Raw genomic sequence first — 20,373 nt, forward strand, 5'->3', positions numbered from 1 at the left:
AGAGGGAGACACAGAATCGGAAACAGGCTCCAGGCTCTGAGCAGTCAGCACAGAGCCCGACGCGGGGCTCGAACTCACAGACCGCGAGATCGTGACCTGGCTGAAGTCGGACGCTTAACCGACTGCGCCACCCAGGCGCCCCAAGAAAAATATTTTTAATAAAAATTGAAAATAAAATTTTTTTTCTCTCTCTGTATTCAAGAAAAAGAAAAGAAATGAAAAAGAGAAAAAAGAAAAAAAATAAAATTGAATAGATGGACTGGTGAACAGACTGAGATATGATTGAAATTACTTCACTTTCCCCTAGAAGTTAAACTATGAATTGCTTTACAGTCCGTGAAATAAGCAGGTGGAGCGACTTGTGTTGCTGAAAAGCGAGGTTAGCCCAGTTGGGCAGGGCTTAGTGTAACATCTCCTTTCTCCACTAGATGGCACTGCTGGCCTACTGGGGCAGATTGTTGTGGTGCTTGTAGGTGCGTATGCGCATGCGAGGGAGTGGTGAAAATGGTGTCACTCGGCTACCCAGTCTCCAGCATCAGAACTCGGCTCTCCCTGATCAGCAATCGCGCACCCGTCCTTTTTCCTCGGCTTCTGTACACTCCCCGCCTTTACACAATCTGTGACCAAGCCCCAGGCAGCACCTCCCTCCTGAGTTTTATCTCAAATGTGGCTGTTTTTCCCGACCCCTCACTTCTGGGGGACTGCGGCTTTGACCTGTTCTGCCCCTCTGTGGGAGGATCTCACTGAGCAATGGCCAGGTGCTGGCCACACCCAGGAACATTGCAGGACCATGCTGCTGCCGATGCCTAGTGATTGTGGCCGGGTGCCAGCCTGCCCCAGAAAAAGTTCGCGTGACTGTGTGGCAGAAGCGTTTCAGGAATTATGGAAAATCACAACACACATCTGGCACCAGGCTTCACCCTTAAGGACCTTGTTCCAGCACCAGTGAATGTGGTTGTTCTCCCAGGTCCACTGGGGCCTTGCCTTTGGGGGATCCACACATCCTCTACCAGGTGTCCTTTCATCAGGGGAACTGCCTCTCCCCGTGTGGCCTGAAGAACCCCGGACTCCACTCTGCTCCTGGGGATTCACCCTTCCTACCAGAACACTGCCAGGTACTGAGCTGCAGCATTTCAGACTCTGCGTTCCCCCTGTTTATACAGTCTTAATGGAACTTAAACCCTCTCCTTTCTCTTTTCTCCCTTTTTAGTTCAGTCCCTGTGGCTGTTCCACTTTTCCACTTTCTCTCCAGCTACTTTGAGGGGGGGGGTGCCTTTCCCATATTCTTCCCCTGCCCCGTCTCAGTCCTCTCTCCTCTTGCAAAAACAGCTCCCTGCCCTCCGTGGCTTGTCTCTCCCCCAGTTCACCTCTCCTCACTGAGTACCTGCTGAGTTCTGTGGTTCAGGTTGTGCAGATTGTTGTGTTAATCCTCAGGTCAGTTTTCTAGGTGTGCAGGATAGTTTAGTGTTGATTTGGTTGTATTTCATGGATGGGAGGCACACAAAAAACTTCCATGCTGTTCTGCCATCTTGGCTCCTCCCCCAGAATTTTAAATGTATGTGCAAGTTTCAGCAATTCCATTTCTAGAGATTTCTCCTGTGAGTATGCTGTGTTAAGTGACACATGTAGATGCTATTTACTGCAGCTTTTTTTTCTTGCAAAAGATGGGATACAACATAAATAGAAGACTACTGAATAAATTATAGTAAATCCATATGATATGTACAAAAGAATGACATCTGTATGTAGTAATTTAGAAAGTGCCCTAGAATATGTATTTTTAATTTTTAAAGGGTTTTTAAAGTGTATTTATTTATTTTGAGAGAGAGAGAGTGCTTGAATGGGGTAGGGGCAGAGAGAGACAGAGAGAGATTCCAAGCAGGCTCCAGTGTCAGCACAGAGCCTGACGTGAGGCTTGATCCCGTGAACTGTGAGATGGTGACCTGAGCTGAAATCAAGAACTGGATGTTCAACCGACTGAGCCACCCAGGTGTCCCCTAAGAATATATTATTAAGTAAGAAAGAGCTAGGTACAGAACAGTGTGCATAGTATGCTGTCATTTGTGAATCACGAGTACAGGGAGTTGACCCCTCTCCCAGCAATGGAGAATCCAGGAGGTGCTCTCCTGGGCACCTTGACTAGATAGAACACACAATTCTGGTCCTGCTTTTGCTGGTGAAATTGCTGGTCCTCCCCTACCTGGGTGAACAGACCTAGATCCTCAGGGACTCATGCAGTGCTCACCCTTCTCCCTCACCATCAGCATACCTATGCCCACCTGTAGTGGTGACAGCCATACTTTTTGATTTTTTCTAGATGAAGACTTCTTTCCTCCTGGACGCAGGCCTAAAGATTGTTGGGAGTTAGCGTTCACACTTACTTTTGTTTTATTCATACTCGATTAGTCTGTGTTGGCATTTATAGAAGCCCACTGAAGAAATAGAAAAATGACTTTCAGTTCCACATTTGGAACTGGAAAATTCATCTTTAATCAGATAAAGATAACCTGGTATGTCATACACCAAGGGTTTTTACAAAGTGGGTACCAGTGATCAATGTATGAAATCCCGACAAGCCTAGGCTTGCTTTCATGTTTCAACTACCTTCTCGATTGCTAGCATAATCTGAGATTTTGATTACAGGTAGACTAGCTTTGTATGGAAAATTTGTTGTCCAATCAAAGATTGATCATTTGGCCTTGCCTTGAGGCTTAGCAGAAGATGAGAAGCATTCTTTTGGGAGATAAGTCTCTATGTGTCTGTAGCATTTCTGTATGTCTTGAGAGGCAGTCACTGTGAATTTGTGCCAAGATTTGACTACAAGAATGTTCATTGCAAATGTGTTACTAATCATGAAACATGGGCAAAATCCACTATGGCCAATCATGGGAGATAGATTAAATTATGGTACAGTCATATAATGGAATGCCTTGCAGCTATTTAAAAATGACAAGGTAGAAGAAAAGTTAACAACATTCAAAAGTGTTCATGATATATTAAGGGGAGAAAAGCTGTCCTCAAAATGAATCACAATAGTGATCTCATTTCAAAAGTATTACACACACACACATGCACACACACACACACACACACACACACACACAGAATGTCTAAACACCACGGATTATTAGCACTTGTTATATTTTTGTGATATGGGTAAAGTTTTTATTTTTTCTTGAGATTATGAATATTTTTCTAAAACAAATATGATTGCTTTTGCAATAAAGCATCTAATAAAAGATGTTTTGAGAAGGAATAGATGCAAAAATGTCTGTGAATGCCTTTTCTGGTTCAGCTGCAGTGTCTGATGCAGGAACCCAGAACCTGAATCTCTTTTTGTCCTTCCAGGCCCTTGTGGGTACTGGCCAGCTGCTGGGAAAACTCTCTGGATGTCTGCCCTGTTCCTTGCTATTGATGTCTGGAAAATGTCTGTGCCATCCACCTGAGCAGAGACACTTGTAAAAACTTCTAACCTGAATATATCCACCCACCCCCACCTCAAGCATATTCCTGGTATTCCTGTTAAGTGGGAGGAGAAAACATTTAAGAAATTTATTTCATTTTCAGGTCATCTAGATGGCAAGCCCCCTGCCAATTTCAGGTGGAATTCGATTGAATTCTTTCTGAAATCTCCAGTAGCTTTTGAGAAAGAACTTTCTTGAGTGTCCAGCTGCAGCTTCCTGGGAGCACATGGTGCCTGTTTGAGAACCTTGGAGTCCGTTGCTATGGAAACAATAATCAAGTCAGATTGCCACAGGAGGACCTCTCCTGAGTCCCCAAGAACATATTGTTTCCTTCCATTTGGTTCTGTTTGGTCCAAGTAGACACAGAAACCTTCACTTTCTGGATAACCTGTTTCCATGGCCAGACATTGATGAATGGATGGTCAAAGAGAGCAAATAATTCTTAACTCTTTGTGATGTCCTTCTCAGAAAGGTCAGATTGTATTTTGATGGGTGAATTCTAATGAGAAATAGAGTCTTTGTTTTGCACAAGTTCTTTTAAGAGCTGGCCAACCTTTCCCATCAATGGGATTAAATTTATTATAGCTCCTAAGTAACAAATATGTCAGCTGATGGATGCTTCTGTAACTTGCAAGCTGCTGGAGCCAGAATCTGCTATGGTATGATCAGAGTTCACCTTGCATGCTCATCAGGCTTTCCTACCGTACTTTCAATATATGAGGTATTTTTACAGTTCATATATATACCCACATATATACATATACATATACATATACATATACTTTTTTTATTTATTAAAAAATTTTCAAGTTTATTTTTGAGAGAACCAGGGAGAGATAGAGAGAGAGAGAGAGAGAGAGAGAGAGAGAGAGAGAGAGAGCGTGAGCACAGGCAGGGGAGGGGCAGACAGAGTGAGAGAGGGAGAATCCCAGGCCGGCTGTGGGCTGTCAGTGCAGAACCCCACATGGGTCTTGAACTCGCAAACTATAAGATCATGACTTGAGCTGAAATCAAGAGTCAGATGCTTAACCGAGTGAGCCCCTCATTTGTATTTTTAATTCATATTCCAGCACTACAGTTCTATGAAGTCAAATGCTAATGTAAATTTTACTTTTATTTGAGACTTAGAAAAGCCGAGTGAATTTTCTCAAAATGCAGTATGGTGAAAGTACCATTATGTAGTGTAGCCTCAAGCAAACCAACACTTTCTTCAGCCAAGAGGTCACTCTTGGTCCTCTAGCTTCCCTGTTATTCCCTTCCGAGGCTCCATCATCACTGATCTTCCAGTCTGTGACCTGAAGCCAACCATCTTGAAAATCCCCGTGAAGAACAACATATAAATAAAAAGACTCAGCAAGATTATGAGGGAGAGAAAGGGCGATAAAGAGCAAACCAACCCCCATGTGGCTAAACAATGCCTTCTTCACATTCCAATTTATATTTCCTAAGCTTAAAGTCTTTTGAAACACCTAAGAATGTGTGGCAAATGGAAGCTTTTTTTTTTTTTTTTCCAAAAATGTGTATTCTGCAAAAACTGAAAACAACCTAAATGTCCATCAGGAGCAGAATGGACAGATAAATAGTGGTACATTCATACGATGTAATGACAACAATAAGAGTGGCCCACTCGATAAAGCTAAAATACCTTATGCTGAAGCGAGAGACAAGCAGGCATTTGCTGTGTGATTCCATTTATATGAAGTTCCATCTGAGCTGTTTATCTGAACCAATCTTGGGAGGGGGAAAAGAAAATCCGGCTTTTCTGGGAGGGGCGGGTAGATTCCCAGGGAACTTTCTGAAATCATGGAAACATGCTCCATCTTGGGATGATGGAGCCACATCTTGGGATGTGGGATGATAGCCATACGGGTGCATCCGTTTGTCAAAACTCATCAAACTGTACACTTAGAATCTGTGCATTTACCATATATATATTATACTTCAATGACGAAAAGGAGTGTATTTTATAGGCTTTCTCAGGGAGGCATTCTTCTAAGTGCTTTACATGACTTAACTCATTTACTTCTCATAAAAAATATGGGGGAGGAGATAGGTTTATTTTGATTTTACAGATGGGGAAAATGAGGCATAGAGAGGTCATCGGAATTTCTAAGGTAATGGAACTAGTGTCCGGGGCCAGGGTTTGAACCCTGGCAGTTCAGCTCCAGAGGTGGATTCTTAGCTGCTGAAACATACTCCCTCCCACCCCTGTCAGCAGGAGCAACTGGCTTGTTGTTTTCCATTTTATATAAGAACTTTTCCAAATCCAATAGCAGAACAGTTGCTCATTTAAGCACAAGGAATCTGGCTGTTTAAAATACACCTATTTACATTGGGGATTAGGATTTTTTAAAATTTGCTAAAAAAATTTTTTTTTGAAGCAGGGATTAGGATGCTTTTAACGATTCCATTTAGCTTCAACATAGGAAATATTAGTAAATAGTCGACTGGCCTTGCAGGTTATCAGGAAGGCCAGGCTCCTGAACTTGGCTTGCTAATCATCGTACCATACAGTGTTACAAGACAAGCAAACAAGATGTGCCTGATGTCGTCAACAGATGGAATATGAAAGTGATTCAGGCATTGAGCTTGAAAGAAGACTCATCCAGTTTAGTTTGTTATAACTTACTGTAGTTTATCATAAAGAGAAAAATTAGCCATGACACCAAAGTGTTAACTGTGGCTAACTATGGGGACTACATAGAAGTTGGAAGAAAGTTTCCAATCTCTCAGTTATACACTTGCATACCATTTGCAATTTTTATCATGAGTATGAATTTTTGATGAGATTTTTAAAAGTTTTTAAAAGTGATCCAATTAACTGTTCCTGCTTATGTGAAAGTCAGCCATTTGGCTGACCTTTGTCATTGTTTATTCAATGCATGAGAAGATATTTATTGAATGTCTGCTAGATGCTAGGTGCTAGGTATTGGAGATACACATAGGAATTGATAGTCTAGTGGTCAGACAGACATATGGGCAAACAATTATGGAATGAGGTGGATAGTCTGCAGTTGAAGGGACTTAGATTAGACCAAGGAATTCTGCCCCCAACTCTCCTCTTAGCCATTATAATCTACGGGTTTGGTGACTCTAATGTGACTGGGGTAGGGGTGGCTAGAGGAGATGAAAACATTTCTGAATGACCTAGGATTCTACAATCCTCTTATTTTATGGAAATTACTGGAAGCCTGCCCAGCACATGGAAGATGTAGGGCTGATCCTGCATATTAACATAGCTTGCAAGTCATAGGTTTTTCCCTAATCTTGGTTTCTCATGGTAAAGTGGCTGGTTGTCCATTGCCAGAGGACTATATTAAGAGGTTGTCATTTAAATGCTTTTCTCTGTTCTGTGATTACAGACTGTATCCCCACTATTAGAAACTTGTCCTCCCATTTTGCAAAAGGCATAATGTGTAAAAGGGGCTGGCTTGGTGTAGATTCATTGTTTACTTTCTAGAGTCCCTTGAAATGAAAATGCTAAGTAGTCCACTAATGACTGAGGTTGAAATTAATCACTCTACATCCAGAGGTCAATCACATTGCCTTGTAGTATAAAAGGAAACATAATTATCATAAGCTTATGCTGTCTTAAGGTCCAGAAAAAGAAGGGTTAAGTGTATACTTTCCTTCCTGCCTGAGCTTAAAACATTTTTCAAAATTAAGTAACAGGTTGTAAAAAAGTAGCTTTTCTCAGGACCATATGGTTCATTAGCACCATATGGTTCATTTCTTAAGTCCTGTGCTCCTGCCTGTTTAAAATGTGAACGATTGCCTCCCCTTCCTGGCCTCCAGTACACTTAGGGTAGTTCCTGGCACACTGTGTCCGTCAATACCTCCTTTACAAGCAGGGCTGATTTGGGAATTGTTCTGTAATTGGAAGTCAGTCTCACTGGGCAAGTGTACACCTTAAGCCCTTCACAGTGGCCTACCAGCCTCATTAAACTACAGAAATATAAAGCAATGAGTTGGGAGCATTTGCAAAATGAATGCATGTTAGTAATCTGGGTAGTTATGGAGACCTTCTCACTCAGACTTCACTGCTTGGATATACTGATTTTACCAATGGAATATAGAAAAAATCAAAGAAAATTCTCCATACCCCATGGCTACAATTTATTCTTTTCTGGGACTGTAAGGCCTCTGCAGGCCCAGAGAATTTGTTTGGAACCATAGTTTCTGGATTGGTGAGAGAAATGCCATTTCTGGTTCCCTCTCCTTTTGCAAACCGACGGAAAATGAGAATAAGCAGCAGAAAAGCAAACTTTCATTTTCATTAAAAGTAGGAAATACTCATAGCTGGACCCACAATACTGTGTTTAAAAAAGGGCTTTCAGGGGCGCCTGGATGGCTCAGTTGGTTAAGCGTCCAGCTTTGGCTTAGGTCATGATCTCACCGCTCATGAGTTCAAGCTCCACATAGGGCTTTGTGCTGTCAGCTCAGGGCCTGGAGCCTGCTTTGGATTCCGTCTCCCTCTCTCTCTGCCCCTCCCCCACTTGCTCTCTCTCTCTCTCTCTCTCTCTGTCTCTCTCTCCTGAAATATAAATAAAAACATTTGAAAAAAAGGGCTTTCAGATTAGTGAAAGCTGTATTGGTGTCAAGATAGACACAGAGAGAAGTCTGGGGACTTCAAATTTCATGGGCAGACTAGACATAGTGTAGAATTATTCAAAATAGATGTCATAGCCTTGTCCTTAAAGAAGCTCAGGGTGCATAGATTCACAGCAACATGCTGTCAGCATTGAGTGACCTCAGACAACAATTGAATGAACATATAGGAAGCATACAAATGTCCCAACTTTGCCATCTTAGAGGACTATGGTAGGTCAGTGTAGGACAAATCAGGAGGAACAAACAGCCCTCTAGCTTTTATGTTTGCCAAAGAAAAGTGGAGACATCACCATGTACCAAAAATTCCATGAAGTGGTTTCACTGGGAGGAGGGAAACTTTCAACCAGTCCCGAGCCATTCAACATGGACAGGGGATTGATAAGGTTTCTGGATGCAACAAGTCCAAAGTGGTCACCAACTCGTTTGTCTTGTCTGTACCCTTACTATTCTTTCTCATATGATGCAGGAATGATATGCCCTCCTCAGTTCAAGGATGGAAAGTATTAAAAAAGAAATCCGCATGAGATTTATGTGAACATGTAGCATTTGACAAGAAATATCACACCTACACACAGAGGTAGATGAATAAAACACATTGGAAAGATTATATCACAAAGCAGGTAAAAGTCAAGACAACATATTTCTCCAAGAAGCAATCTGGCAACATATACTAACACCAAATATATGTGGCACTTTAGTGGACCTAGAAAACCATCTTATAGAATTGCACTGTCTAATATGGTAGCTACTAATAATTGAATTGTGGAACTATTTCATATGTGGAACTGAGGAACTAAAATTTTACTTTAACAACTGATACTCATTTCAGTTATTGGAAAGCTTTTGAGTGTGTTTGGAACAATTTGGGTGTATGCATTTCCTTTTCAACTGTAAATTTTATGGAATCCAAATACAGACCGAGTATTGCCAATAAAAATATAGTGTCTTAGTGTATGCTCTAGGTATAAAATATATACTAGATTTTAAAGGCTTAGTTCAATAAAAAGAATATAAAATAATTCATTAAAATGATAATATCATGGATATATTGGGTCAAATACATTATTAAAATTAATCTTACCAGTTTCTTTGTACATTTTTAAAGTGGTCACTAGAAAATTTTATATCACATGTGACTTCCGTTATACTTCTGTCAGATAGCACTGCTATAGAATAAAATCACTAATATGCAAAGTAAGTGGGCAGATACGATTCAAAGTAGTCCTCAAACAAAACCAAACCCCCAAAGTGGATCCTTGTCCTGAACGGAGTGGTTAATGCAGATACATAATATGTCATGGAGTATTATGATGCCTTTGAAAAAATTATTAAAGTTTTGCCAGTGGACTTGAATATTCACAAAGTATTATTATAGAAGAAAAGTAAACTATAGAGAAATGTGAGTAGCTCCAGTGTGGTAAAATCCTCAATGATAGATATGTTTATAAAATATGACCCGAACGTGAAAGGAAAGTACAGAAAGGTATATATCAGATTATCTAACTAGGGTTACCCATGTGTGTTAGGCCAGAGACAGGGAAGAGGAGGGAAGGAGAAAGAAAAGATATTTAACTCTCTCTCTTTCTTACAGACACCACACACACACACACACACACACACACACACACGTGTGGGAAGGGAAGGCTAGAGCTAGAACTATATATAATAACTTGGTAGGAATGTCCAAGGTATATTGAGAAGTGAAAAGAAGTTGAAAGTGATATGTAAGTAGACTCATTCTAGCTATGTAGAAGCAGCAACTCCTCAACACTCTTATGTGTGTTTGAAGAAAGGTCTGTGTGTGTTTGTCCCTTTTTATTACAAATGGGTATTACATTCTGCACTTGAAAAAAGAAGACTTGAAAAAACAGGACAGTGAGGATTAAGTTTTCCTTGAAGTAAAAGAGTGTGGAGAAGAGCCATCAACATCCAAAGAACGATAATGGCAACAGGTGGACTTTGCAAATCAGTTGGCCAGAGAGGCACGCTAGAAACAACAAATCTCTTTGAGAAGGAATAAGAAGAGAGTGTCAGGAATAAAACAACATAGGAAAATACAAAGAATTAAAATGAGGAAAAAAAGTTAGAAAAACAATAGTCATAGTAGACCAGAGAGAACCAACATATGAATAACTGGCACCCTTGACGTACTACATCACGGGCTTTTATGAAGGGTGACACAAAAAACACAGAGAGCAGAGGGAAAAGTCATGCAAATATGTTTTCCTAAAATAAAGTCTAAATTTTGCAAGGGCACATGAGTTCCAAGAATAATTTGATACAAATGATCAATAGTTAGAAATATCCTAGTATATTATACTTGAGATAAAGAGTCTTTTCAGGGCACCTGGGTGGTTCAGTAGGTTAAGTGTATGACTTTCTCTCAGGTCTTGGAGCCTGGAGCCTGCTTCAGATTCTGTGTCTCCCTCTCTCTCTGTCCCCTGCCCCCCTCACACTCTCTCTCTTTCTCTGTCAAAAATAAATAAACATTAAAAAAAATTTAAGAATCCTTTGGGTATTTAATTTCATCCTTTACCACCACCACACACACACACACACACACACACACACACACACACCCCAAGGTATTTACATATATATTTCAAAAAATTGTGCATGAACAAGAAAGAAAGCATAAATAAAATAAATTACTTCAGGTATTCCCAAACTTTTTCCCGCATTTTTTCTTACTTGTGAATCACCTTTTGGCTCAGTCATTGGTATTTGTGTTTCCTGACAGAATGTGGTCTTTGAGCTATTAAGAGAATTGGCAATGAGCATTTCATTAAAGAGCACCCTGCCATTGACTCTGGATTCTTCTTCTGACACATATCAAATCTCAGAACCCATTAAGGTTCTTCTTTGATACTTAGTAAGCAACTTTGATGCTGATTCTTTCCTGGTTAATGGAAGTATTGGTGGAAGGGTTTCAATAACCAGGAATTATTCCTCTTCTCAAATGGTCCTTAAGTGGCCTTTTGAATGAAAAGTAGTGCCATTTTCCTGTGTTGTCACCAGTAACATAACCACATTTATGCATGAGTAGGCTTTCAGTTACACTCTATAACATGTTGACACATTGAAGGGAAACATAGAAATCATGCATCCACATAGTATATCATGTTGTTTCTTCAAAGTACTCACTATCCCTCCTGAGGACAGGATAATTCATCCATAACCATGACATTGTGCTTGTCATATGATTAACTTCAGGTAATGGAAGGTAGTAGAAGTGAAGGGTTCTCCCTAGCAGAAAATTTAAGGGCCACCTTTCCCCCCTGTCCCAGTATACCCCACATAGTGGCTGCTCCTTTAGCCTGGGTTCTGGAAGTGAAGACAACATGAAATACAGCCCAAATCGACCCTCCATAAGCATATGGTGTGAGGGGAAAAATAAACTTGTAAGTCACCACGGTTTTTGGCTTATTTGTTATTACACCATAGTTTGGGGGTAAGCTGACTGGTCTAAGCACATGGGATTTAAAACCTGGTTTTAGAATGGTCTAAATGTAATCCTGGTGCACTCTTGATTTCTGTAGGACCTCCCCAGGGCAGGCAATGACTGGGTGATAAACGATTCTCCATGTGAGATTCAAGGTCCAGGTGAATGCAGTGACCTCCCCTGAGATGTTTGAGAAGTGAGCCACTCTGGGTGTGGCTGAGCCATAGTCCCGTTGTCATGAGCAACCATTTATATCTGTATTCTGGTCAAACTATCATAAAATTCTAGGGTCAGAAAACATCTCTGGGACTGGAGACACATCTTGAGATATCATAGTGGTTGTCAGTGGGGAAGGGTTTGAGGAAGGGAGGGCTGGAGAGGGGGATGATGCTGGAGATCTGCAGTGTTCATTCCTGTTTTTCTTCTTTCCAATGAAAGCTGATTCCATGATGGGAATTTCCATCTGTGAAGAACAGTTTTTCTTTTCCTCCCCAAAGTAGAAAATTCAGCAACTGTACCTAGAGTTCTGTTGGAGAAGTAGCTGAACTCAAAATGCATTAGGGATCCAACTGCAGTTCAGTGTTGGTGGAGTCAGCAATATGCAGCAGCCCCTTAAAGAAGTCAAGGTGTGGTTTCCTCCTGGGATGACGTCACCAGGACCATTGACAATAGTGCTGGTGGAAAGTGGAATAAAACAGTTAGTTGAGTCTTTGAAGACAGAGACAATAGATGAGCAGAAGATGACACATTAAAAGTAGCAAAGGGCAGGAAGCTGATTTCTTCCCTCACATTCAGGTTAGGGTGGGATTAAGGACAGAGGCACCAGAGAATTAGTTTTTGACTCTGAAATCCTGTTTGGCCTCAAGGATTCCCCCTCTGTCTTCCAGAATAAACAAAGAATCAATCCTCATAAAACACCTGCACCTTAAGAAGGGCACCTAGGATAGGGATATTGATTTTGCAGATAGAAACTATAGAGGGTGAGAGTGGCCAGTAAGGGTCACTGGTGGTCCGTCATGCACTGTAGCCCAACATCATCACTGTCACCATGTCGTCAGGACAGCCTGCACGGCTTGATCCCCTTGAAAGAGAGGCAGTACCAGCTAGCTAGTCAAGGGCATGGGCTCTGTGGGCAGAAAAACCTAAATTTTGTATCTTGATTGTCCTTACATTCATTTTGCTTGGGAAAGTGGTAGAGCCTTCTCCAGCCCCAATTTTATCAAACACTAAAAAGAGCAATAGTTCCTAACTTATGCTGTGGTTTCAAGGTTTAAGTGAGAGAATTCATACAAAGTGCCTATCGCAAAGCTGGGGCATAAGAAATGCTTGCGCAGCACTAGCTAGTATTAGAGATCCTAGTCTTAGCTGAGAAATGTCAAAATGAAAGGTGGTTTAGAATTGCTGCACAAGTTCTCATTTTTAAACAGTTATAAAGTTATAAAAAGAAGTGGATTGCATCTTTAGGCCTAATATGTCTATTAATAATGGCAGAAGTTATAACCAAGAATACACTACCTGTTCAATAGACTTTGACAACAAGATACCACCTCAGTGGTGTTTGCAGGCGAACTGGAATTGAAGGCATTCTCCAAAATGAGATGGCAGTTGATGTCTGCTGGGGTGCTGGAGAGCATCCCTGGAAGTGGAAAAGTGCCATTTATTTTATTAATTAATGTTACCGAGCCTTCCTTCTGTTCTTAGCTTCTCCACCATGCTCTGCACATTTCACTTGGCAATATGCTCAACAGCAGCTCTGCCTCTCAGCTTTCTGCGGTGGCATATGCTGCACATTTGGGTTGGAGGCATGCCCCCCACCCCCACCAAAAGCTGCCATTCTGTGGATTTGGGGAGATAGGACACAGAGGACGGCAGGCGGTACCTGCAATGCAGGCTGTCATGAAGCAGGCGACGGTCCCAGCGATCAGAGCTCTCACTGCCCCTGAGGCGATATCATGCTTTCTGGAAGGAGCCATGGATGCTGGGGAACATGAAAATATGGGATTAATGTTGAGATCGTTAATTAGAATTCCAAATTCCCAGCCTCTGAGAACTGTTCTGAGGCTAGGCATGTCAGGTCAGTGACTTTTCTTTTTTTCCAAATTAGCTGGGAAAATCAAGATTCAAGAGCTTAGTGATGAATTAGCTGCATGTCCAGAGAAGTTCTCTGGCATGGGAGGAAGGGAAGAAACTTGTTCATACAAGAAGGCCCAGAGGCTTCCATTTTCTTTTTATTTTTTTTTAAGTTTACTTATTTATTTTTGAGAGAGAGAGAGAGAGAGAGAGAGAGAGAGAGAGAGAGAGAGAGAGGAAAGGGGATGCAGAGAGAGAAGGAGGGAGAGAATCCCAACCAGTCTCTGGGCTGTCAGTGCAGAGCCCTACACAGGCCTCAGACTCACAAACCATGAGATCATGACCTGAGCCGAGATCAAGAGTTGGACACTCAACTAACTGAGCCACCCAGGCACCCCAGACTCTTCCATTTTCTACAGAGGAAACAAGTCCTAAGTTTTATCCTAAATTTCACCACAGTATATGGAGGGCATGCAAGGCCAAACAAATTTCAAGGAAAGATCCAAAGATCTGCAACTCATCGTCACCATCTACTTCTGTGCAGACATCACTAACTATTCACAGCATTTTCCCACTTTCATTGGGCCTCAGAATCCTTCCTCACCTGGCCGATAGAAATCTACTGCAATTGGCATACAAAGTGGAACCTATCTCACCCCTGGGTGGAGAAGAACTTGTACATTTGGACAAATTCTTCCTGAGGTTGGCTTGGATATACATGGGAAAACTATATTGCAGAGCAGGGATGAAAAATGGACCCCAAAGGATTTATTCCTGTCCCAGGGCCTTTTTTTCCCCTGACACAAATAATGTTACAGAGCAAGATGGATATTGAAAGTATGTTTATGTTACATACATTGTTGAAGTATATTCTTTTCACTTACTGAGTCCGCCGATCACTATTCCTAGGGAACCGAAATTAGCAAAGCCACAGAGAGCATAAGTGGCAATTGTCTCAGAACGAATCTGTAAATAAGCATAAACATATAGATGTATACATGGTGTGACCCAGCTTAGTAAATCTGATATCCTAACTAGGCTTCCTTTTCTGATTATGAAATCAGTATTGGTGAGTAAATGTGCAGTGTGTGATGTCAAACACCTGTTGGTTTGTAGACTCTTTTTTTCCATTTCCCGTTGAATTTTGAGAGAGAGAAAGGGGTTGTGTGGATTCAGAGACTCTCTATAAAGGAGTTGGAATTGGTAGTCTTGGCCTCTACAAACGCTACTTTCTGCCCAATGATAACTTTTTTTTTAAGTTTATTTAGTTTGAGAGAGAGAGAGAGAGCGAGCAAGAGAGCACAGAAGGGTCAGAGAAAGAGAGAGAAGATCTCAAGCAGGCCACGCACTATCAGCATGGAGCCCAATGCAGGGCTAGAACTGGTGAAATGTGAGATCATGACTTGAGCCGAAGTCGGAAGCTTAAGTGACTGAGCCATCGAGGTGTCCCTGATGAAAACTTCTAATGTTCAGTATGACCTGGCCACCTGCTATAATGTGCCAGGCACAGTGCTAGCTACTGAAGATATAAAGTTGGCCCCAGAAAATACTCACATTACATTTGTGAGACAAAGGACTTACTTAGAATGTATAAAGAGCTGTTATTATTTATTTATTTATTTATTTATTTATTTATTTATTTATTTATTTTGAGAGAGAGAGAGAGAGAGAGAGAGAGAGAGAGAGAGAGAGAATTCCAAGCAGGCTCTGTCCTGTCAGCACAGAGTCCAATATGGGGCTTGAACTCATGAACCTTGAGATCGTGACCTGAGCCAAGATCAAGAGTCGGACATTCAACCAGCTGAGCCACCCTGGTACCCCAAGCTGTTATAATTTAATGAGAAGACAAGCACCCGATAAAAAACAGTTAAGGAGATTTCACAAAAGACATGTAAATGGTCAAAAAGCACGAGAAGATATTTGACATCATTAGTCACCAGGGAAATGCAAATCAAAACAATAAGATACCACTAAAATGGCTAAAAAAATTGGACAATACCAAGTGTTGATGGGGATGTGGAACAATTGGAAATCTTGTACATTGTTGGTGGGAATGTAACAGGACACAGCCTGTTTATAAAATACAAACATACTCGGCAGTTTCTATCAAGTTAATAGGCATAGCCTGTATGACCCAGCAATAACACTCTTTGGAATTTTCCCAGGAGAAATAAAAACATATGTCCACAAGAAGATTGTATGTGAGTGTTTATGGCAACTGTATTCATAGCAGCTTCAAGCTGGAAGCAACCTGTCCTTCAACAGGCAAGTGGATCAACAAATTATGGATATCCCTAAGACAGAATACTACTCTGTGGTAGGAAGGAAAATAATGGATGCGTGAAACAAGATGAAGCGAGTCCATTTGTATGAAATTTTACAAGCAAAAGTAATTGAGAGTGAAAGAAGGGTCAGGCTGTCTGGGAATGAGGAGGTGGGTGGGGGTATTTTTGACTGCAACTTGCCAGGAGAGAAAATTCCTAGCTGTGATAGCAATGTTCTATATGTTCATTGTGGTTGTGGTTACACAGATGATACATTGATCAAAACTTGTATATACACCAAAAAAGGGCCTTTTTTGGTATGTGAATTATACTTCTGTGAAAAGGAATTATATTAATAAAATGGAAACTCACAGATATCTTAGGAGTTCCTTTCATGCTGGATGTGGTAATGTGCTTGCCTTTCTTTGGTCCCCAGCTCTAACCATCCCATAGGAATATTAGGTGCCCCTTTAGAAGTAGGAGAATGAATGAGTCCTTTCACAGGGCAGTAGGAAGATGGAAGGTAAATTCATAGAAGCGTGAACATAGCCCTCTGGCTCTATTCTGATAGCCAGGAGGTGCTGCTCAGGACAGATCATTCTTTCTCAGTTTGAGGGACTGACCACAGGACACTCAGAAGATTCAGTGGACTCTATGGTCCACCAGAAGGTCACCCAATCTGGCAAAGGCACCCACACAACTGAGGCAATTATTTTCTTTTCTAAAATCCTGAAAAATCTATGATTTGGTTTAAAGAACAGACCGGGAAAATACTACATTCAAAAGTAGTGGTGCCTTTTTATCCTCCACCCCCCACCTCCCCAACTAACTGGATTTTTTAAAGCTCACATTCAAGACTCAAGTGGTCATGGTAAATTTTTTGTTGATTATAAAGACCCTCTTCTCTTTCGTGGTTTCTGAGAATGCCTTTGTTGAAATTTTCAATCAGTGTGCATATTGCAGGCAGGAAAAAATATTTCAAGTATCTGAGCAGTCCGCTGTTTCCGGAAAAGCTCATTGTCATTCCCTGCTCTCTCTAGTGCTTTTCATTTAGTTCAATAAGCTTCAAAAACAGGCAGGCTTATTAAGAGACTGTGGGGAGGAAGATGGCACAAAGTGCTTGAGATTCCTCTTTCCTCTTTTTGGAGATCTGTGGGAAGGGGATACACAGATGTGGCCATGTAAGGTTTTAAAATAAGAGGAAAAGGAGGCTGAAACGATTCCACTTTGCCTTCCCCCATAAATGTGCAAGATTACGTGATGGGAAGAGCTGCACTGGGAAAATAATAATGCATCATGCAGTTCTTGCACATGAGCAGAGATATCATACGTACAAGGACAGTCATTGCATTACTTCCAATGGCAGAAAATGGATAACAGTGTCCATCAACAAGGGACTGGTTAAATTAAATAATGGTGTGTTCATACCATAGACTACTATTTCACAGACACTGATGGGGAAAGGGATCTGAGACAGGTTATTATGTGCAAAGAGCAAGTTTAAGAACAATGAGCGTTATGGTTACAGGGAGAAGAGCTGAGTGGCAGAGATATAGGGGGGTGACTTCCTTTTCCTTTTCACCTTTTTGTGCCTTTTGAATTCTGTATGATGGTATGTATAAATTAAGTGTAGACAAATAAATATACAAAGTATTACTTAAACATTTTTTAAAATTTACATCCAAGTTAGTTACCATATAATGCAACAATGATTTCCTTAATGCTTCTTACCCATTTAGCCCATCCCCTCTCCCACAACCCCTCCAGCAACCCTCTGTTTGCTCTCCGTATTTAAGAGTCTCTTATGTTTTATCCCCCTCCCTGTTTTTATATTATTTTTGCTTTCCTTCCCTTGTGTTTGTCTGTTTTGTATCTTAAATTCATCATATGAGTGAAGTCATATGATATTTGTCTTTCTCTGACTAATTTCTCTTAGCATAATACCCTCTAGTTCCATCCATGTAGTTACAAATGGCAAGATTTCATTGTTTTTGATTGCCGAGTAATACTCCATTGTATATATATACCACATCTTCTTTAGCCGTTCATTCATCTATGGATGGGCTCTTTCCATACTTTGGCTATTGTTGATAGTGCTGCTATAAACATTGGGGTGCATGTGTCCCTTTGAAACAGCATACCTGTATCCCTTGGATAAATACCTACTAGCGCAGTTGCTGGGTCGTAGGGTAGTTCTATTTTTACTTTTTTGAGGAACCTCCATACTGTTTTCCAGAGTGGCTGCACCAGTTTGCATTCCCACCAGCAGCGCAAAGTTGTTAATGTTAGCCATTCTGACAGGTGTGAGGGGGTAGCTCATTGTGGTTTTGATTTGTATTTTCCTGATGATGAGTGATGTTGAGCATTTTTTTCATGTGTCAGTTGTCCATCTGGATGTCTTCTTTGGAGAAGTGTCTATTCATGTCTTTTGCCCATTTCTTCACTGGATTATTTATTTTTTGGGTGTTGAGTTTGATAAGTTCTTTATAGGTTTTGGATACTAACCCTTTATCTGATATGTCATTTGCAGATATCTTCTCCCATTCCATCGTTTGCCTTTTAGTTTTGCTGATTGTTTCCTTTGCTGTGCAGAAGGTTTTTATTTTGATGAGGTGCTAATAGTTCATTTTTGCTTTTGTTTCCCTTGCCTCTGGAGACTGGTTGAGTAAGAAGTTGCTGTGGGGCCAAGGTCAAAGAGGCTTTTGCCTGCTTTCTCCTCGAGGATTTTGATGGCTTCCTGTCTTACATTTAGGTCTTTCATCCATTTTGTGTTTATTTTTGTGCATGGTGTAAGAAAGTGGTCCAGGTTCATTCTTCTGCATGTCGCTGTCCAGTTTCCCCAGCACCACTTGCTGAAGAGACTGTCTTTATTCCATTGGATATTCTTTCCTGCTTTGTCAAAGATTAGTTAGTCATATGTTTGTGGGTCCATTTCTGGGTTCTCTATTCTGTTCCACTGATCTGAGTGTCTGTTTTTATGACACAAAGTATTACTTTTATTTTGGGAAAGAAAAGACGATGGGGTAAGGAAGAGCTCATTTTGCAGATGACATACTATGTACATATTCTGACCTGGACAACACTGGGTTTTGCTTCAGGGACCCAGATCTTATGCTTCAGTCATGTGTTGCCTTTTCCAGGAGATGCTGTGACATCCTCACTGCTTGTTGGTTGGTAAACAAAAACTGCAGGGACTCATCTCCATTTTGTTGACCGGAAATAAGAAATGGGAAAAAACAAAATGCTTTTGCCATTATGACTCGACAGTAGCAGAAGCTACTGAATTCCTGTCTCCAGATCTCTCCTGTGGGTCGGACTCTGGTGCGGGCTCACCCTCAACCCAAATCAGCTGTTGTGTCTCTGTTCTCTTAATAACTGTTCACAAGCCCGCTCAGTACTGCTGGGATCGTGAGCTTGCTCATCTCATGAACAAAACTACTTTCTCCTGGCAACTGACAGTTGGGGATGGAAAGCAATTCACTTAATTTAGCCTATTGTTTACTTTTGGCATGGAAGCACACTGGTTTGTGGCGGCATCCAAACAATGAAGACATTCTGCCAAGCTGCACTGCATGGCCAGTTGAAGAACAGACATTGAAAAACAGGAGACCTACAGAGCCACTGTATCCGATGTGTGGGTCAAACGACCTGGACCATAAAACACAGATCAGTACTCCCCTGGAGTGGGCAGTTCCATTTGTGTAGTATATGTGAGTAAATTTGCATGTTTGGTCCTTTGCTGGGAAGATGGTAGTGTTGTCCAGTGGCAGGCGATTTCAGAGCCTTGGGCAGCATGATTTTCCTCCTCTTTCCTTTTAAAGCTGAATACAGGCCTAGAACCTTAATTACAAGTGGCTTTTAAAAATTTTAACTTTGTTTTTTAATGTTTACTTATTTTTTAGAGAGAGAGGCAGAGTGAGAGTGGGAGACACAGAATCCAAAACAGGCTCCAGGCTCTGAGCTGTCAGCACCGGGCGTGTATCAGGGCTCGAACCCACAAACCATGAGATCCTGACCTGAGCCAAAGTTGGACGCTGAACCGATTGAGCCAGCCAGGTGCCCCACAAGTGGCTTGTTTCAATGAGTAATGGCGGTGGTCAGAAATGTCCACCATTTCCCTAAGACTTTCCACGTGTGTGACAATTCTGTTCTTCAGGAAAGTAAACATTGGAGATGTGGCTATATAATATGACCTAAGTAATGGCTTCCCCTGAGTTCCCTTAGCCCTTCCAAGGCCAAGTGGACATGACCATCTCCTTACAGCCTATTGACCTGAAGTCCTGACACCGTTACAGGATGTTTATCTCCAAAGTTCAGACCATTTCCCAAGATTTTCTCTTCCCTCATCCACTTGTGTCTCACTACTTCTTTAAGATGTCCAGGGACTGTCTTGCATTTGGGAAGTTCCTCAGAGTTCATAGAATTTCAAAAGCTGGAAGGAAGAGACTTTCAAGATGATTAGACTATGAGCCCATGAGGGCAGATGCCTTAGTACTCCTTCCCTCAGTGCATAGCTGCATTG

The 20,373-nt window shown here is 41.3% G+C and overlaps 1 protein-coding gene across 1 annotated transcript in view; it reads right to left on the reverse strand.

The window, feature by feature from the left end:
• Positions 1-7,718: 7,718 nt before the first annotated feature.
• The window catches only part of SLC28A3 (solute carrier family 28 member 3), a 58,784-nt gene continuing 46,129 nt past the window's right edge, over positions 7,719-20,373 (reverse strand). Inside the window, exons 15-18 of the mRNA XM_043565377.1 lie at positions 14,472-14,553; positions 13,397-13,495; positions 13,033-13,153; positions 7,719-12,191 (exon numbers count right to left, since the gene is read on the reverse strand). Of these exons, the coding sequence (XP_043421312.1) occupies positions 12,065-12,191; positions 13,033-13,153; positions 13,397-13,495; positions 14,472-14,553 (429 nt within the window). The 3' untranslated portion in view covers positions 7,719-12,064. The remainder of the gene's footprint in view (positions 12,192-13,032; positions 13,154-13,396; positions 13,496-14,471; positions 14,554-20,373) is intronic.

The sequence above is a fragment of the Prionailurus bengalensis genome, chromosome D4 (genome assembly GCF_016509475.1).
Source record: "Prionailurus bengalensis isolate Pbe53 chromosome D4, Fcat_Pben_1.1_paternal_pri, whole genome shotgun sequence".
NCBI classification, from domain to species: Eukaryota; Metazoa; Chordata; class Mammalia; order Carnivora; family Felidae; genus Prionailurus; species Prionailurus bengalensis.